This window comes from Neoarius graeffei, chromosome 9 (assembly GCF_027579695.1).
Source record: "Neoarius graeffei isolate fNeoGra1 chromosome 9, fNeoGra1.pri, whole genome shotgun sequence".
NCBI lineage: Eukaryota > Metazoa > Chordata > Actinopteri > Siluriformes > Ariidae > Neoarius > Neoarius graeffei.
In genome coordinates this window covers 17,053,224-17,070,414 of record NC_083577.1, presented here as the reverse complement: position 1 = coordinate 17,070,414, position 17,191 = coordinate 17,053,224, and the positions used below count along the sequence as shown (strand labels likewise).

General features: G+C 40.2%; 1 protein-coding gene across 6 annotated transcripts in view; it reads right to left on the bottom strand.

Annotated features, from left to right (window-relative positions):
* LOC132891486 (mitogen-activated protein kinase kinase kinase kinase 4) overlaps positions 1 to 17,191 on the bottom strand; it is a 218,427-nt gene that overhangs the window by 35,294 nt on the left and 165,942 nt on the right. For 4 of the 6 annotated variants that reach the window (XM_060929103.1, XM_060929104.1, XM_060929105.1 and 1 more), the window contains 5 exons: positions 14,758 to 14,852; positions 13,787 to 13,965; positions 13,479 to 13,593; positions 10,425 to 10,658; positions 6,937 to 7,048 (listed from right to left, as the gene is read on the bottom strand). In XM_060929103.1, the coding sequence (XP_060785086.1) occupies positions 6,937 to 7,048; positions 10,425 to 10,658; positions 13,479 to 13,593; positions 13,787 to 13,965; positions 14,758 to 14,852 (735 nt within the window). Of the gene's footprint in view, positions 1 to 6,936; positions 7,049 to 10,424; positions 10,659 to 13,478; positions 13,594 to 13,786; positions 13,966 to 14,536; positions 14,853 to 17,191 lie in introns of those variants that run through there. The other 2 variants (XM_060929106.1, XM_060929109.1) reach the window with 2 other exon arrangements.

The following is a 17,191-nucleotide window of genomic DNA, read 5'->3' as shown; positions in this document are numbered from 1 at the left end:
CCCAAAACAGTACTGTTAAAAAGTAAAGGTCTGCTAGACTTTCTAAAGCTTTCAGGTTTCAATGTTGGGGACACTGAGCCTCGTTTATCAATCTTTTAGTAGAGTTGTGCGTTTGCATAAGCTAAAGTGAACTAAAAATTTCCAATTCATATTTATGCGAGTTGAAGCCAATTGTTTACATTAGTTCGTATTGTCTGTAAATTTAAACACACCAATGAAGACCAAATTTCTCATATAAATCAGGGGCGTATGGTGTGTGTGTGTGTGTGGTGTGTGTGTGTGAGAGACACACTGACTGGCAGCCTGAGTACATTACGTAACAAAAAATAATTACCATTGCTAGTTTTAGCTCTTCCATTATTGCTGTTTCTTCCACGTTTTCTTGATGTGTTCTAGAAACGGCACTAAAACTTAGCTTCGAAGCCACAAAATGCAACTTTGATGGGAAAAAAAATATATATATATATATATATATATATATATATATATATATATATATATATATACACACACACACACACACACACACACACACACACACATATACATACACACAGTGGGGCAAAAAAGTATTTAGTCAGTCACCAATTGTGCAAGTTCTCCCACTTAAAAAGATGAGAGAGGTCTGTCATTTTCATCATAGGTATACCTCAACTATGAGAGACAAAATGAGGAAAAGAAATCCAGAAAATCACATTGTCTGATTTTTAAAGAATTTATTTGCAAATTATGGTGGAAAATAAGTATTTGGTCAATAACAAAAGTTCATCTCAATACTTTGTTATATACCCTTTGTTGGCAATGACAGAGGTCAAACATTTTCTGCAAGTCTTCACAAGGTTTTCACACACTGTTGCTGGTATTTTGGCCCATTCCTCCATGCAGATCTCCTCTAGAGCAGTGATGTTTTGGGGCTGTCACTGGGCAACACGGCCTTTCAACTCCCTCCAAAGATTTTCTATGGGGTTGAGATCTGGAGACTGGCTAGGCCACTCCAGGACCTTGAAATGCTTCTTATGAAGCCACTCCTTCGTTGCCCGGGTGGTGTGTTTGGGATCGTCATGCTGAAAGACCCAGCCACGTTTCGTCTTCAATGCCCTTGCTGATGGAAGGAGGTTTTCACTCAAAATCTCATGATACATGACCCCATTCATTCTTTCCTTTACACAGATCAGTCATCCTGGTCTCTTTGCAGAAAAACAGCCCCAAAGCATGATATTTCCAGCCCCATGCTTCACAGTAGGTATGGTGTTCTTTTGATGCAACTCAGCATTCTTTCTCCTCCAAACACGACAAGTTGAGTTTTTACCAAAAAGTTCTATTTTGGTTTCATCTGACCATATGACATTCTCCCAATCCTCTTCTGGATCATCCAAATGCTCTCTAGCAAACTTCAGAAGGGCCTGGACATGTACTAGCTTAAGCAGGGGGACACGTCTGGCACTGCAGGATTTGAGTCCCTGGCGGCATAGTGTGTTACTGATGGTAGCCTTTGTTACTTTGGTCCCAGCTCTCTGCAGGTCATTCACTAGGTCCCCCCGTGTGGTTCTGGGATTTTTGCGCACCGTTCTTGTGATCATTTTGACCCCACGGGGTGAGATCTTGCGTGGAGCCCCAGATCGAGGGAGATTATCAGTGGTCTTGTATGTCTTCCATTTTCTAATAATTGCTCCCACAGTTGATTTCTTCATACCAAGCTGCTTACCTATTGCAGATTCAGTCTTCCCAGCCTGGTGCAGGTCTACAATTTTGTTTCTGGTGTCCTTTGACAGCTCTTTGGTGTTGGCCATAGTGGAGTTTGGAGTGTGACTGTTTGAGGTTGTGGACAGGTGTCTTTTATACTGATAACGAGTTCAAACAGGTACCATTAATACAGGTAACAAGTGGAGGACAGAGGAGCCTCTTAAAGAAGTTGTTACAGGTCTGTGAGAGCCAGAAATCTTGCTTGTTTGTAGGTGACCAAATACTTATTTTACCAAGGAATTTACCAATTAATTCATTAAAAATCCTACAATGTGTTTTCCTGGATTCTTTCCCCCCATTCTGTCTCTCATAGTTGAAGTGTACCTATGATGAAAATTACAGGCCTCTCTCATCTTTTTAAGTGGGAGAACTTGCACAATTGGTGGCTGACTAAATACTTTTTTGCCCCACTGTGTGTGTGTGTGTGTGTATGTATATATATATATATATATATATATATATATATATATATATAAAAATACATTGCTTACCTCTCTTCACGTTGAAAGGAGGAAAGTTTTGCTCGTTTTGACATGGCGAATTATTAACACGAGAAAATACTCGTAATTCGCAACTAAAAAGACTGCAGCTACACTGGCAGCGTGAACATGCTTTCTAGTGCGATTGTGTTGCGCTTACGCAGAACGGTGTCAGTCCTGCACTTGCACCTGAAGGCTCGCCTAACGAGCTCCAACACGCGCGCCGTTAACAAAGAACACCTGTCTTTAATCAATGAACTATGTTTGGGCTATTTAAGGACCGCGCTCCTGCAAGGACGATGCGAAGTATTACTCCGCGTCTACGAACGTGAAAAATCCGAAAAATAAATTTCTCCATTCGGAAAACCGGAGATTTTCAAGAGTTTTGTCAAATATCCGAATTTCCGGGTCATTAGCAGAAAAAATCCAGAGGAAAATCTAAAAACCCGGAATTCCGGGAAATTCCGGAACACTTTCATGACTACAGTTAATTAGTGGACGAGTTTCTTGCCTTCTTAATGTGTTTGAGAGCAAAACAGTAAATAATAAAAATACAGTAAACAGCCCTATTCCACAAGAATGTATCAAGAACGGCTCAACTAAGTAAAGAGAAATGGCATCCATCGTTACTTTAAGACATAAAGTGACTTTTAATTTATAAAACTAAAGAAAAAAAACACTGAATTTGAAGGTGTGTCCAAACTTTTGACTGGTACTGTATGTGTTATCCTTTGCCTTAATTTTTTTCCCCCACAAAGAAACAACTCCATGTTCTCGGGCTTGTTCTGATGTGTCCATTATCAGCAGTAAAATAGTCAATTTTTTTTTAATATTTTGACAGAAAATAATGGTATACAAACTAATCACCAGGTACAATTTGCCTACATCCATCTCACATAGTTCACAGGGTCATTGTTTTAAGATCTTACAGTAAAAATTTCCTTATATCGAGGTTTTTGATAATATATTACACTTCATATTCAGTTATAATTCAATTTCAGTTTTATACTCATTTATCAGATTTTTGACATTTATGAGAATGAGGAGATAATGGTTTAAGAAACAATAAGAACGGAGCATAAAAATGAGCAAAGTCATATTAGCAGGCTGCATGCTTCACACTGACAGGTACATGATCGTAAGTATAGGACATTTTTAAGAATTTCTTGTTATAATGTTTCTCATAACACATTTTTTCTCTCTGAAAAACTTGATCATTTTCTCAGAATAACCTGATATTTTCCTTTATACAACAGTTAGTTCCAGTCCATTAATTTGATTGGTCAAGCAGCATCCCAAGAGTGCCTACATTTACTATAAGTGCACTGGAACGTTTCACTATGTGTAAGTATGTAAAATTTTACTTCCCTGTTCAAAACAGTTACCACAATCAAGTTAGTGACATCAGCAGCAGACATGGCAAACTATACAGCTTTCAGGAACACTAGTTTTGACTTAAAATATTAAAACTTGTCAGACAAACATGAAAAGGAAGAAGGTACGCCAATTTCAACAGAAGCACCTTTAACAGGAACATATATAGAGAATATTACACAGTTGCGTGAAAATATGAAGTTTAATCTTTGAATGTTTAATGTATATTATTCAACTCGAGAAGATAAACTTCATATCTTTGCACCACCGTGTAATGTTCTTTATATTATATGGACACATCCACACAAAAATATGCAAGTTAGTCAAAAGCATTTTAATTTTGAACTGGTTTGCCATTTTAACAATGCGCGTCTAGTCAGCGGGAAAACACTGGGAGTGATGTCATCGGAGTGAAAGATAAGGAACTGCGTCACTCAGATCCATGATGCATTTTGTATGAAAAATGCAAGTTTTTCAACATGAAAAGATTAACTTCATATCTTCAAGCCAACATGTGAGTTTCTTTTTAATACATAGACCCGTTCCAAACAAAAAGTACCCAAATTTATCAAAACAATTCATCGATTTCCTCATGAGTAACAGACATTTACTATACATATAGGACACTTTGTCGTTGGAATAAAAACATGTATTCTATTCCCTTCTAGCGGGTTTCATTCACTTGGTTTGATAGCATGCAATATTGTTAGCATATCGCTAATCCTACATGAATTACATCACTCTACCCAATGGAGAATAAGCTTTTAATATGGTTTACGATATTGCACATTATCAAGACATGACGTCACTCGTCGAAGCTGATGCAAATATTCAATGAGAAAGTTTTCTGTTGCACGTGCACAGAAGCATTTCTTTGTTCTCTGGGAAAGAGAAAGACTAGGCTAATCCAGTGCTAGGATTAGCTATGCTATAATTAAGCATTAAATAAATAAACTGACGCTAAAGATGTGCTGAACACCCGAAATGCTACCAAAACTTCATTAGATATTCTTCACTCATATTTACAAAGCAGTGGTGAGCCGTTACTATTAGAGCTGGGACTTCAGCTCAGCCAAAACTTAACCAGAGACCAAAAAAGCAACAGGGCAAAGGATTTTGCAAAGGATTAATGGCAGGCTGCCAGGTAGCTCTGTTCTGTGTAGCTGTTGATGTTGATCCTAAAAGTAACTAAGTAAATTACACAGGTAAATGAATACTTAAATCTGAGTGAAAAATACTGTGGCGAGAGTACATGGAAGAAGAGTCTGGAGACAGACTCTTCTGACCCGGCAATGAAGTCCTAAACAATGAGTGAGCCAGCTCTAAACTCTTCTCAGCCCAGAGACAACCAAAAAAAATCTCACTGGATAACTCTATTTTAATGTTTTCAGGACAATAGCCCTTTCATTTCTGAAGCAAATTTGATAGAAAATGAGGCCAAGTTAGAATCAGAAGAGAATAATTATAACTAGACAGGGACACACTAACGAGTGCAAACCCCGCCTTTTCCCTATTAAAATACATTGGGCGAAAATTTCGAAGTTCTGCCATGACCTTGACCTTTGACCTCCAAAATTTAATGGTTTCCTTCCTGGGTGATTGGCAACACATGTACAAAATTTGGTCCAAATCGATCCATTGGTTCTTGAGATATCTTGCAGACACACAGACAGACAGACAGATACACACACACACAGACTGACGCAGGTGAAAATAATAACCCCTCCGACTACTGTCGGCGGGGTTAATGAAATGATGAAAGAAATTCTCATCTCATCTCATCTCATTATCTCTAGCCGCTTTATCCTTCTACAGGGTCGCAGGCAAGCTGGAGCCTATCCCAGCTGACTACGGGCGAAAGGCGGGGTACACCCTGGACAAGTCGCCAGGTCATCACAGATGAAAGAAATTAAATATTATATTTGAAATGCTGATGTGTTTGGGCCTTTTCTGAAGGCCTAGAAGGCCCTGACGGCTCCCCTCTGTTTACAAGAGAAAACATACCAACGGACATTGAAAAACTGGAAGTGTGTGTATAATAATAATAATAATAATAATAATAATAATGTCTGGCTTTTTTCGTGGTATATCAGATTTACCTTCCGTTTTCCACTTCCGGTTGAGAGTACGTTGTGCGCATTCTGGCTGCCGCTTCTCACCAGAGGTTTTTTTTTCTCTCTCTCTTTTATTTTATTTATTTCAATTTTTTTGTGTGTGTGTTTGCGTAGTTTGATGTTTGTTTTTGTTTGAGTGTTTTTGTCCACCGGTGGTGGTGTAGCTCCGGACCCAGTTTTGGGCATCGGTTCCCTCCAGGCCTTGGTTCGCCGTGGGTGATGCCTGTGCTCCTCGCTATGGACTGCAGTGAGCTCATTGCTCATTTTAACATCGTGGTTGTCCAGCGCTCTGTGCTTTAGTGTTGGGCGTGGTGTTCCGAGCGTTGTTGCTCGGTGGTGTCGCGGCAACTATGCAGGCAGTTTGGGACGTACCGGCGCTCTACGTGGCGGAGCTTCTGTGCTTGCTTTGTGGATTCATGGTGTAGTGTTCCGAGTGATGCTGCCAGCAGCGGCGCGGCGGCTGTGCTGGCAGTGTGGGACTTGTTTTCGTGCGCCTTTTCGTGGGACTGTGGCTGCTACACCTTTGGAATTACATTCTGGCCTCTATTTGGTGGACTTTTTTTTTAAAATTTATTTTATTATTGATTTGTTCCCTGTAATTGTAAAGCGACCTTGGGTTTTGAGAAAGGCGCTATATAAATTGAAATTATTATTATTATTATTCCATTCAGGGTGGCACAGTGGTGTAGTGGTTAGCGCTGTCGCCTCACAGCAAGAAGGTCCGGGTTCGAGCCCCGTGGCCGGTGAGGGCCTTTCTGTGCGGAGTTTGCATGTTGTCCGCGTGGGTTTCCTCCGGGTGCTCCGGTTTCCCCCACAGTCCAAAGACATGCAGGTTAGGTTAACTGGTGACTCTAAATTGACTGTAGGTGTGAATGTGAATGGTTGTATGTGTCAGCCCTGTGATGACCTGGTGAATTGTCCAGGGTGTACCCCGCCTTTTGCCCGTAGTCAGCTGGGATAGGCTCCAGCTTGCCTGCGACCCTGTAGAACAGGATAAAGCGGCTAGAGATAATGAGATGAGATAATTCCATACAGATATACCTTTCAGCTAGCATGATATTTTGTCTGCTTCTGAAAAATGGGAATCTTGTACATTAAAAATGTCAAGACCTAACTTTAGAAATAATATATCGGTTTCAGCTACATTTTCAGCATGATTCTGCACATGCTGATTGCTTCTCCTGTTCTGCAGAGGAAGGCGAGTGCATCAGAGTGACTCAACTCACCCACATTGTTGAGAGCGCTGCCGGTGGACGGAGAGATCTGGAGCAGGCGTGGGTCGATGAAAGGAGTGAAGGAAGAGGAGGACTTGTGCTTCTGCATTGTGGCGGACTGTGACTGCACATAATGAAATATTGAAGTAGAGTAAACAAACAAACAAACAAAAAAATCATACTAAAATTCCTTTTGTGTTTGTGACGAGACTAAACTTCCATTTCAGTTCTCCTGTCAGTGATGGTACACAACACCTTACCACCTTTGTGAATGTGCTTAACAAAGTCACATGGTGATCTCTGGTGCAGTATTCTCTATAATTACAGCTCCCATACAGCAAATCATTCCCTTCTTGTATACATGTTGAACTACCTGAACACCATATGGAACCATCTGTTTAGCAGCTTATGACCACAGTAGGAGCTACAGGTGACCTGTCTTCAGTGAGTGCGCTTTGAGCAGCTATTATAATTCAGTCAGTTTTCTCTTGCACTTGGCTAGACTCATTCTTGCAGGGTTTTTCTCCAGTGTTGGTAACTTCTTTTAGCAAGCAGGTTCTATTGACCATACGATGAGCAGTGCATACCACACACAAACAGGACACCTGCTATTTCAAACCCTGTTTTGGAGTGGGAACTCCCTCCAACGGAGCATCCATTTTTCTCAACACTCGGGTCGGACTGCCTTGACAATGCTATACTAGTGGGAGGCCACTAATAACCATACGGGATGTGCGCTCATGCAGCCAACATATGAATCTTTTGGAATAAGAAAATGGGTAACAGGGTCTCAGAAGAGCTTTTGCCACTGGACGTCATCACTCTAACTCAGTCTCTGGGCAGCCAGCCTCTACTGTGGCATGCTATTTTGCAGGCTTTGTTCAGAGTTGTGCTGCTCCATAAAGCCCGTGCTTCTATTTCCTGGCCATCATCATGTCCAGATTCTACAAGGTTAACTCTGCCTTACCGAGTGGTATGAGTGTAGCAGTCATCTCTGGTCTGTGTAATCTAGGTTTTACACACTGCCTCTTGTGGTTCAAAGGAGTTAAAAAGAAGTCTGGGTTTGGTATGTACAACCCTGATTCCAAATAAGTTGGGACAAAGTACAAATTGTAAATAAAAATGGAATGCAATAATTTACAAATCTCAAAAATTGATATTGTATTCACAATAGAACATAGACAACATATCAAATGTCGAAAGTGAGACATTTTGAAATTTCATGCCAAATATTGGCTCATTTGAAATTTCATGACAGCAACACATCTCAAAAAAGTTGGGACAGGGGCAATAAGAGGCTGGAAAAGTTACAGGTACAAAAAAGGAACAGCTGGAGGACCAAATTGCAACTCATTAGGTCAATTGGCAATAGGTCCTTAACATGACTGGGTATAAAAAGAGCATCTGGGAGTGGCAGCGGCTCTCAGAAGTAAAGACGGGAAGAGGATCACCAATCCCCCTAATTCTGCGCCGACAAATAGTGGAGCAATATCAGAAAGGAGTTTGACAGTGTAAAATTGCAAAAAGTTTGAACATATCATCATCTACAGTGCATAATATCATCAAAAGATTCAGAGAATCTGGAAGAATCTCTGTGCATAAGGGTCAAGGCCGGAAAACCATACTGGGTGCCCATGATCTTCGGGCCCTAAGACGGCACTGCATCACATACAGGCATGCTTCTGTATTGGAAATCACAAAATGGGCTCAGGAATATTTCCAGAGAACATCATCTGTGAACACAATTCACCGTGCCATCCGCCGTTGCCAGCTAAAACTCTATAGTTCAAAGAAGAAGCCGTATCTAAACATGATCCAGAAGCGCAGACGTCTTCTCTGGACCAAGGCTCATTTAAAATGGACTGTGGCAAAGTGGAAAACTGTTCTGTGGTCAAATGAATCAAAATGTGAAGTTCTTTATGGAAATCAGGGACGCCGTGTCATTCGGACTAAAGAGGAGAAGGACGACCCAAGTTGTTATCAGCGCTCAGTTCAGAAGCCTGCATCTCTGATGGTATGGGGTTGCATTAGTGCATGTGGCATGGGCAGCTTACACATCTGGAAAGACACCATCAATGCTGAAAGGTATATCCAGGTTCTAGAGCAACATATGCTCCCATCCAGATGACGTCTCTTTCAGGGAAGACCTTGCATTTTCCAACATGACAATGCCAAACCACATACTGCATCAATTACAGCATCATGGCTGTGTAGAAGAAGGGTCCGGGTACTGAACTGGCCAGCCTGCAGTCCAGATCTTTCACCCAGAGAAAACATTTGGTGCATCATAAAACGGAAGATACGACAAAAAAGACCTAAGACAGTTGAGCAACTAGAATCCTACATTAGACAAGAATGGGTTAACATTCCTATCCCTAAACTTGAGTAACTTGTCTCCTCAGTCCCCAGACGTTTACAGACTGTTGTAAAGAGAAAAGGGGATGTCTCACAGTAGTAAACATGGCCTTGTCCCAACTTTTTTGAGATGTGTTGTCATGAAATTTAAAATCACCTAATTTTTCTCTTTAAATGATACATTTTCTCAGTTTAAACATTTGATACGTCATCTATGTTCTATTCTGAATAAAAGATGGAGTTTTGAAACTTCCACATCATTGCATTCCGTTTTTATTTACAATTTGTACTTTGTCCCAACTTTTTTAGAATCGGGGTTGTAATTGGTTCTGTGAACCTGAATAAATGCCATGGTTCACGCTCACTCAAATCTCTGCATGAATATTTAGTAATTATACTAAATACTGCAACATGCGTCACTATGTGATCTTGCTGGAAGATGCACAGTGCTGCAGTCTAGACATGCAGTCACACAAGTAAAATATAGTAATGTACATACTAAAGATATATAATTAATTTTTAGTTGTACAACTTGTAAAGTAAATTAATCCAGAGATGCTTTGTGCTCAATTCAGAATGCATGCAGCCCTCCAAAAATTACTAGGCATAAATTATAATGGTCATTTTATATTATTTGACTTAATGTGAGCATTCTGTATAACCAGAAAAACCATACACTACAGACACACATGTACAAAAAAATAAAACTTATGGTGGTCTCAATGGTGGTTAAAGGACAAAACTTGACATGCGGGTGACAAACATGAGAGGAAAACATTTGTAGAGAAATAGAAAATAATTAAAATGTGTTAATAAGATGAACTCGTTGACACTGATTAAAGCAAAGATGTGCTGAATTACAACTGCATACATCCGCTACATGTGAATTAAAGAATTGTAAAGAATGATGGAAAAACATTATGCCATAAAACCAAAGGACTTGTTAGACAGAGGCGCAGTTAGGAGCCATACGGTCAGTGCTTAGTATGAAGCTAACATCTAGACTCACCATGATCACTAAGAGAGGAAGAAGATGAGGGTGAGAGAACTACACTAGAGGTTCCTCATGGTTATTTTCAAGCCATCTATAAGGGGAAGTTATCCAAGTTGTTAATTAGCTAGGACAGACGTGTGCACTGACATACCTCAATAGGGCAGGGCAGTCTGTCCGGGGTAGCAAGAGGGGACAGGGCAGGACTGCTGTGGCATGAGGATGTGGAGGAAGGGGTGGAAGGGCAGGAAGAAGGGGGCGAGGGCTGACTCTGCTGGAGCAGGTCGGGCAAGAGGTGAATTCGGCCCGAATAGCCATTCCGATCATTCCGGTCACTAAAGCTCGAGGCTGGTGTGGGCACTGGGCGCTTTTTTACATCACCTGTGCTCTGGAATTGAGAAGAGGCTGATTGTCTGTGGTGGTCTGGGCAATGAAAGGAGCCAGCTGATAATCAGCGAGTGGAAATTTCTAAAATGTGGCTTATCCACAAATGTGGAATATTTTAATCCAAATAATTTAGACATTCTTTGGAGAAAAGAAGAAGAATGTGTCGACCAAACAACAACGTTTGATTATTTCATATAAAACAGAAGCTACTGTATTAATTTAAGTATGTAACACATAATTTCATAATGAAGGCAATTTCACTAATATGAAGATCAAACACATACTAGGAAAACTCTATAGCAGTAATTGGAGCGTCCAGTATATAATAAAACATACAGTAATAAAGTATACAAAGTAATTGGAGATTCATCATCTCGGGTAGAGGAGCTAAAAAAAAATCGTAGAGTCATGCGTGAAGAGAAAAAGTGGACAGATCTCAGAGTCTGTCAGATTCTGATTTATGACTATGGGCTACTAAACTTTGGGCATCAGTGGAAAATACTATAACACAAATAACAAAAAAAACACATCAACATAATGTAAAGACAGTGATATGATATAAATAATGCTGAAATATGGCAGGTGTCAACACCAATGGTACACAGTTTAAGTAAATTTAAACCTGTGAAAGCATTCTGTGGTGTATGTAGTGACATATGCATTCACAATATACACCAGTCAGCCATAACATTAAAACCACTGACTGGTGAATTGAGTAACACTGATTCTCTCATTACAATAGCACCTGTCAATGGGTGGGATATAATAGGGAGCAAGAGTACAGTCAGTTCTTGAAGCTGATGTATCTGAAGCAGGAAAAATGGGCGAACGTAAAGATCTGAGCAACTTTAACAAGGGTCAAATTGTGATGGACAGATGACTGGGTCTGAGCATCTCCAAAATGGCACATCTTGTGGGGTGTTCCCGGTATGCAGTGGTTAAAACCTACCAAAAGTGGTCCAAGGAAGGACAGCCAGTGAACCAGCGACAGGGTCATGGGTGTCAAAAGCTCACTGATTCGCATGGGGCACAGAGGCTAGCCCATATGATCCAATCCCACAGAAGAGCTACTGTAGCACAAACTGCTGAAAAAGTTAATGATAACACCTTTCTGTTTTAGCCAGCATTAACTTTTTCAGGAGTTTGTGCTACAGTATGGCCATATGGCAGACCTGGGCATTTTACGGCCCGCGGGCCGCATCCGGTCCTTTGGTTCATTCTGACCGGCCCGCGTAAGGTTAATTAGAAATTACAAAATAAACGTATTTTCTAATTTTACCTCATGCATGGACTAAATGTGCATTGCTTTTATTTTGAAGTTGTGTTCAACAAAAACGCAATGCGCGCGACATGAACATGACATGAAATCCCACGAAACCTAATCCCGCGAAAACTACTTCCGTAATTTGTCCAGACCAACCACAAACTTGCACGTCATCCTTCAAAAGGTCCAGCCAATCACATAGTGTGACGTCACCAGCAGGCGCCGGAGCCCGAGACGATCTGTAGATCCGATTCCTACTTTTTGGTGAATAATCTCATTATTTTTACAAAACATTACATACACAAGTGTCGATATGCCAAATCCCCCCTTCATGGCCTGCTCTTAAGAATGAACTGTCCTTGTTACAAAAATGTCTGAAATATATAAACAATCCCCATGCAAATATACTGTACACATTCATAGCAGAAGTTAACCTTTCATAAACCCCTTTTTTTCCATTTTACATATATTGTATATATATATGTATTTGATAAGTTTTCTTTTTAGATTATATTTTCAGAGGAGGTGTGATTTTATGTTGTAATATAAAATAATTCTGTTTGTTTGAATTTAATAAAAAAAAAAGATCTGATTCCTACACCGAATCGACTGATGATCATCTGTCAGCTGTGCTTCGCATCTCCACCTCAGACATTCAACCTGACTCTGATGCACTCGTTAAAGACCAACAGAGACGAGATTTCTCTCACTGAACAAATAAAAAACTGAAAAACACCAAATGAGGTGATTAGACTACAAATGTGGGCATCATTATTATAATATGATGTATCTTGCTTGATATTTGGAGTAGAAAGACAATATTGTGATGTCTTTATTGTGTTTTGGGGTGAATGTGACTGAAAAAAAAATGGTACAAACGTTCACATTTTGTTAACCATTGTTTTGGGAAATTTGATTGAATAAATGACATTTTTTGTAAGGCAACCTCGTTTTTTCCATACTCTTACCAGTCTTAGCAGTTTGTAAAATCAATGTTATTTATTGCTTTATATAAAGAAATACAATTAATATTATGCAGAATTTAGTTCAGCCTTTTGGTCCGGCCCTCCACAAAATTTTCTGTTTCTCATGTGGCCCCATGGAAAAAATAATTGCCCACCCCTGCCATATGGGCTAGCCTTCGTGCCCCATGTGAATCAATGAGCCTTCGATACCCATAACCCTGTTGCCGGTTCACCAGTCGTCCTTTTCCTGGACCACTTTTGGTAGGTACTAACCACTGCATACTGGGAACACCCCACAAGATGTGCCATTTTGGAGATGCTCAGACCCAGTCATCTCACCATCACAATTTGGCCCTTGTCAAAGTGGCTCAGATCCTTATGCTCGCCCATGTTTCCTACTTCCAACACATCAACTTCCAGAACTGACTGTTCTTTTGCTGCCGAACGTATCCCACCCCTTGACAGGTGCCACTGTAATGAGGTAATCAGTGTAATTCACTTTACCTGTCAGTGGTCATAACATTATGGCTGATCTCAGCGCCCCAAATTTTGTCCAAATAACTTTTTCCAACTTCATGCATGTATGAATCACCTGTCGCACAACTAGAGTGCTGTCTTTGCACGGGGTGGAGGAGGCATCATCACCATCTTCATGGACAACCATTGTCTTCACAGACTCTGTCTCACCATTGCTCAGTCTGGATGAGCTGTCACAAACAATGAACACTATAATTACTACCATAATTATAGCTATTATAGTATCATTGTGTATGTAACAATGTAGCAAGTGACAAATAAATCTCTTGAATACAGCTGTACTAAAAGTTAGTACTGGCTAATTAGCATGAACTAGTAGTTGTTCTTCAGACTTGTGATGAAAAGATCTTATGGTGTTCCCACCCTCCACGCAAGTCCTCTGGGCCTGAGGTGGACTCCTCTCCTCCTTCCTGATCCACCTCTTCGTCATCCTCATCATCGGTGGTTCCCGAGTCATCACTAGAGGAAGAGTAATCGGTGACCTTGTGTGGTGGTCTCACATCCTCCACAGCACGCAGCTCTTTGGCCAGTGCTGTCAAATCCTACAGTTGAGTAGTCACGAGTTAAACACGGACAGGATACACTGTACAACTCTTCAAATCCATTCAAGCTCTCTCTTTTCACTCTCTTGTTGCTCTCTCATAAATCTTTAAAGAGCTCATCTTGCTTTATGTCATCATTAACAATGAACTGCTCATTTTCTCTTTGCTGTCCTCTTTCTTCTCCCATCTTAAAATTTGTTAGCAGCCATTCAGGGTTAAGAGTTTAGTCTGTAGCACAACCCAGATGAAAGAGGGTGATTGTAAAAGATAAACAAAATCCAAAAAGAAAAAAGAAAAAAGAGTAAAATAATAAAAGAAGAAATAATCATAGAAGATGATTGGCAGCCTCCAATAAGATCATCCAGTTCACCTGTTAGTGAGCCTGTATGAACATGAGGAGTCTGAGAACAGGAAGTGAGCAGAAAGTGTTAATGCAGTTATGTAATGCCAAGTCAACAGCACGACCCGAGAAAAAGAGAACATGGATTGTTAGCAAAAAAGAGCAAGTAAGTTGGTTAATTAGATGTGAAATCCACGTTCAAGGTTTGAGATGTGACCGGATCATGCTTACCACTTCAGCCTATAAGAACCACATCAGAGGATTGCAGAATGACCCCACAGTCCACAGCAGTTCATCATAGACAAACATGGAAAAAACCAAACACCAAGATATTCCAAAATAGAAATCAGATTGCTAAACCAGCCTCTATTCAAGAAGCATGGAATTCCCAAACACACACAATCACTAAGCCACCCACACACACACACACACTCCATTGCTACCGCTCTCACCACCGGACGCCCAGGCCGAGCTACATCCTTCTTCTCGTCTGCTTTTTTGGACACGTGCTCTGGCCACTGTTGAGAGCCCTCAGACTTAGAAGAGGCTGCAGAAGGAGATAAGTGTGAATACTGAGCACATCACTGCTGAGCTGCTCCCAGCACAAAGTCTCTAAACTTGACAACCAATAAAATTCTGAATGCTAAGTAGCACATTTACTAAAAAATTGAGTAGTTCACACACTGTGTTGAAGACACTGTCATTAGCTGAGTATATTTAGGGAGCAGATATGCACAGTCTCCTCCAAAACTATTGGAACAGCAAGGCTAATACTTTCGTTTTTGTTAAACACTGAAAACATTTGGGTTTGAGCTCAAAAGATGAATGAGAGGAGAGATCAGATAAATCATTTCCTGATACTTACATCTAGATGTATTAATCAACCTGAACATTGCACCTTTAATGGCAGACCATCCAAATTTAGGCAAGCAAAAGTATTGGAACAGGCAACGAATTAAAGTAATTATTTCATTGCATAGTCACAGTGTTAATTTTGTCAACAGAAATTGACAATAAGTATTTGTTGCTCTTTTGTTTCATGACTAAACTGTAAAGACAATACAAATGAAAATATTTGACAACAAAAACTGGCTTTGTTCAGGCAGACAACCTAGTTAGGCATTCATTTTTATATGATGTATGAAAGAAGTATGTGTAGCAGATCTTGTGTTTTCTTTGGACACTTCCAGTGCAGGTTACTCTTAAAGGTGACGCAAACAAACTTCTCAGAGAACAAAAATCTTCAAGCAAAAGAAGTGTTATTTGGACAGTTCGTTCATTAGAATTTCAGTCAGAAAACTATGCAACTCCTAACCTGACCTTCTCAAGTCCATTAATACAACACCCACATCCACGAACGCTAAATGGAATGCACCATTACAATATCAGACAGGGGGATATTTTATACAAGCAAACCCACTGATTGGGGGGTAGCTTTTAACTGCAACAGCAATACAAGTCACTACTACCAGGGTCAAACATTATCAATGTTTAACAAATTACTAAATTAAAAGAAAACACTAACCTATACTGAACACCATCAGTCTCTTAAAATGACTCCAATAGTAACACATTCTGACGAAACGCAGAGTTCAAGGTACACTGACTTGTCAAGGGAATTTTTACTAAAATATAGACTAAAAGAGAGTTCCACTGACTAAATTTTGACTAAAACAAAAGAGACTAATGTGATTTAAAGCAACAATTTTCATGAAGAGTCCAAGATTAAAACTCAGTGTAAAATTCTTTTGAAAATTAACACTGGTTGCATAACAGCATCAAGCCGCTGACATGACCAAACTGTTGCATTCTTCGTGTGATGATTTTCCAGCTTCTTCCAGGTGTTTGTTTTGGGGACTTCTCCCTTTACTCTCCTCTTCAGGAGGTGAAATGCATAGTCAGTTGGGTTAAAGTCCAGTGATTGACTCGGCCAGTCTAAAACCTTCCACTCCCCCCCCCCCCGATTAAATCATTTGTTGTGTTGCAGTGAGTTTTGTGTCATTGTCTTGCTGCATGATGAAGTTCCTCTCAATTAGATTGGATGCATTTCTCTGTAAATTGTCAGACAGATTGTTTCTGTAGACTTCCGAATTCATTCTGCCGCTACCATCATGAGTTACATCATCAGTAAAGATTAGTGAGACCATTCCAGAAGCTGCTGTGCAAACCCAAGCCATGACATGACCTCCACCATGCTTGACTGATGAGCACATGTGTTTTGGATCATGAGCAGATTCTTTCTTTCTCCACATGTTGGCCTTTCCATCACTTTGGTAGAGGTTAACTGTGGCTCATATCTGTATTTCTTTGTGAATTTCAATCTGGCCTTCTGATTCTTACTGCTGATGAGTGGTTTGTATTTCGTGGCCTCTATATTTCTGCTCTTGAAGTCTTCTTTGAAAAGTGAACCGTCATACCTTTACCCCTGCTCTGTGGAGGTGGTTGATGAGGTCACTCACTGTTGTTTTTGGATTTTTCTTTACAGCCCTCACAACGCTTGTGTCATCAACTGCTGTTTTCCTTGACTTGACCGGTTCCATGTCTGATTGTTAGTACATCAGTGGCTTCTTTCTTTTCCAGCACATTCCAAATTGTTGTATTGGCTTTGCCCAAAGCTTGTGCAATGGCTTTGATTAATTTTTCCTCTTTTCTCAGCTTCAACATTGTTTGCTTTTCTCCCATAGACAGCTCTCTGGTCTTCATGTTGGTTTATCCTTTTTAACAAATACACTCTTCACAGGAGAAACCCAGAGCTCAAACCAAGAACAGACATTTAGAGCTATTAATTAGATAAACAATCAATCAATCTAATAGGGCACACCTGGGCAAGAGGAACCCCTGCTGGTCACGTGACTGATACGCCAATATTTTTGTTCATTTTAAAAA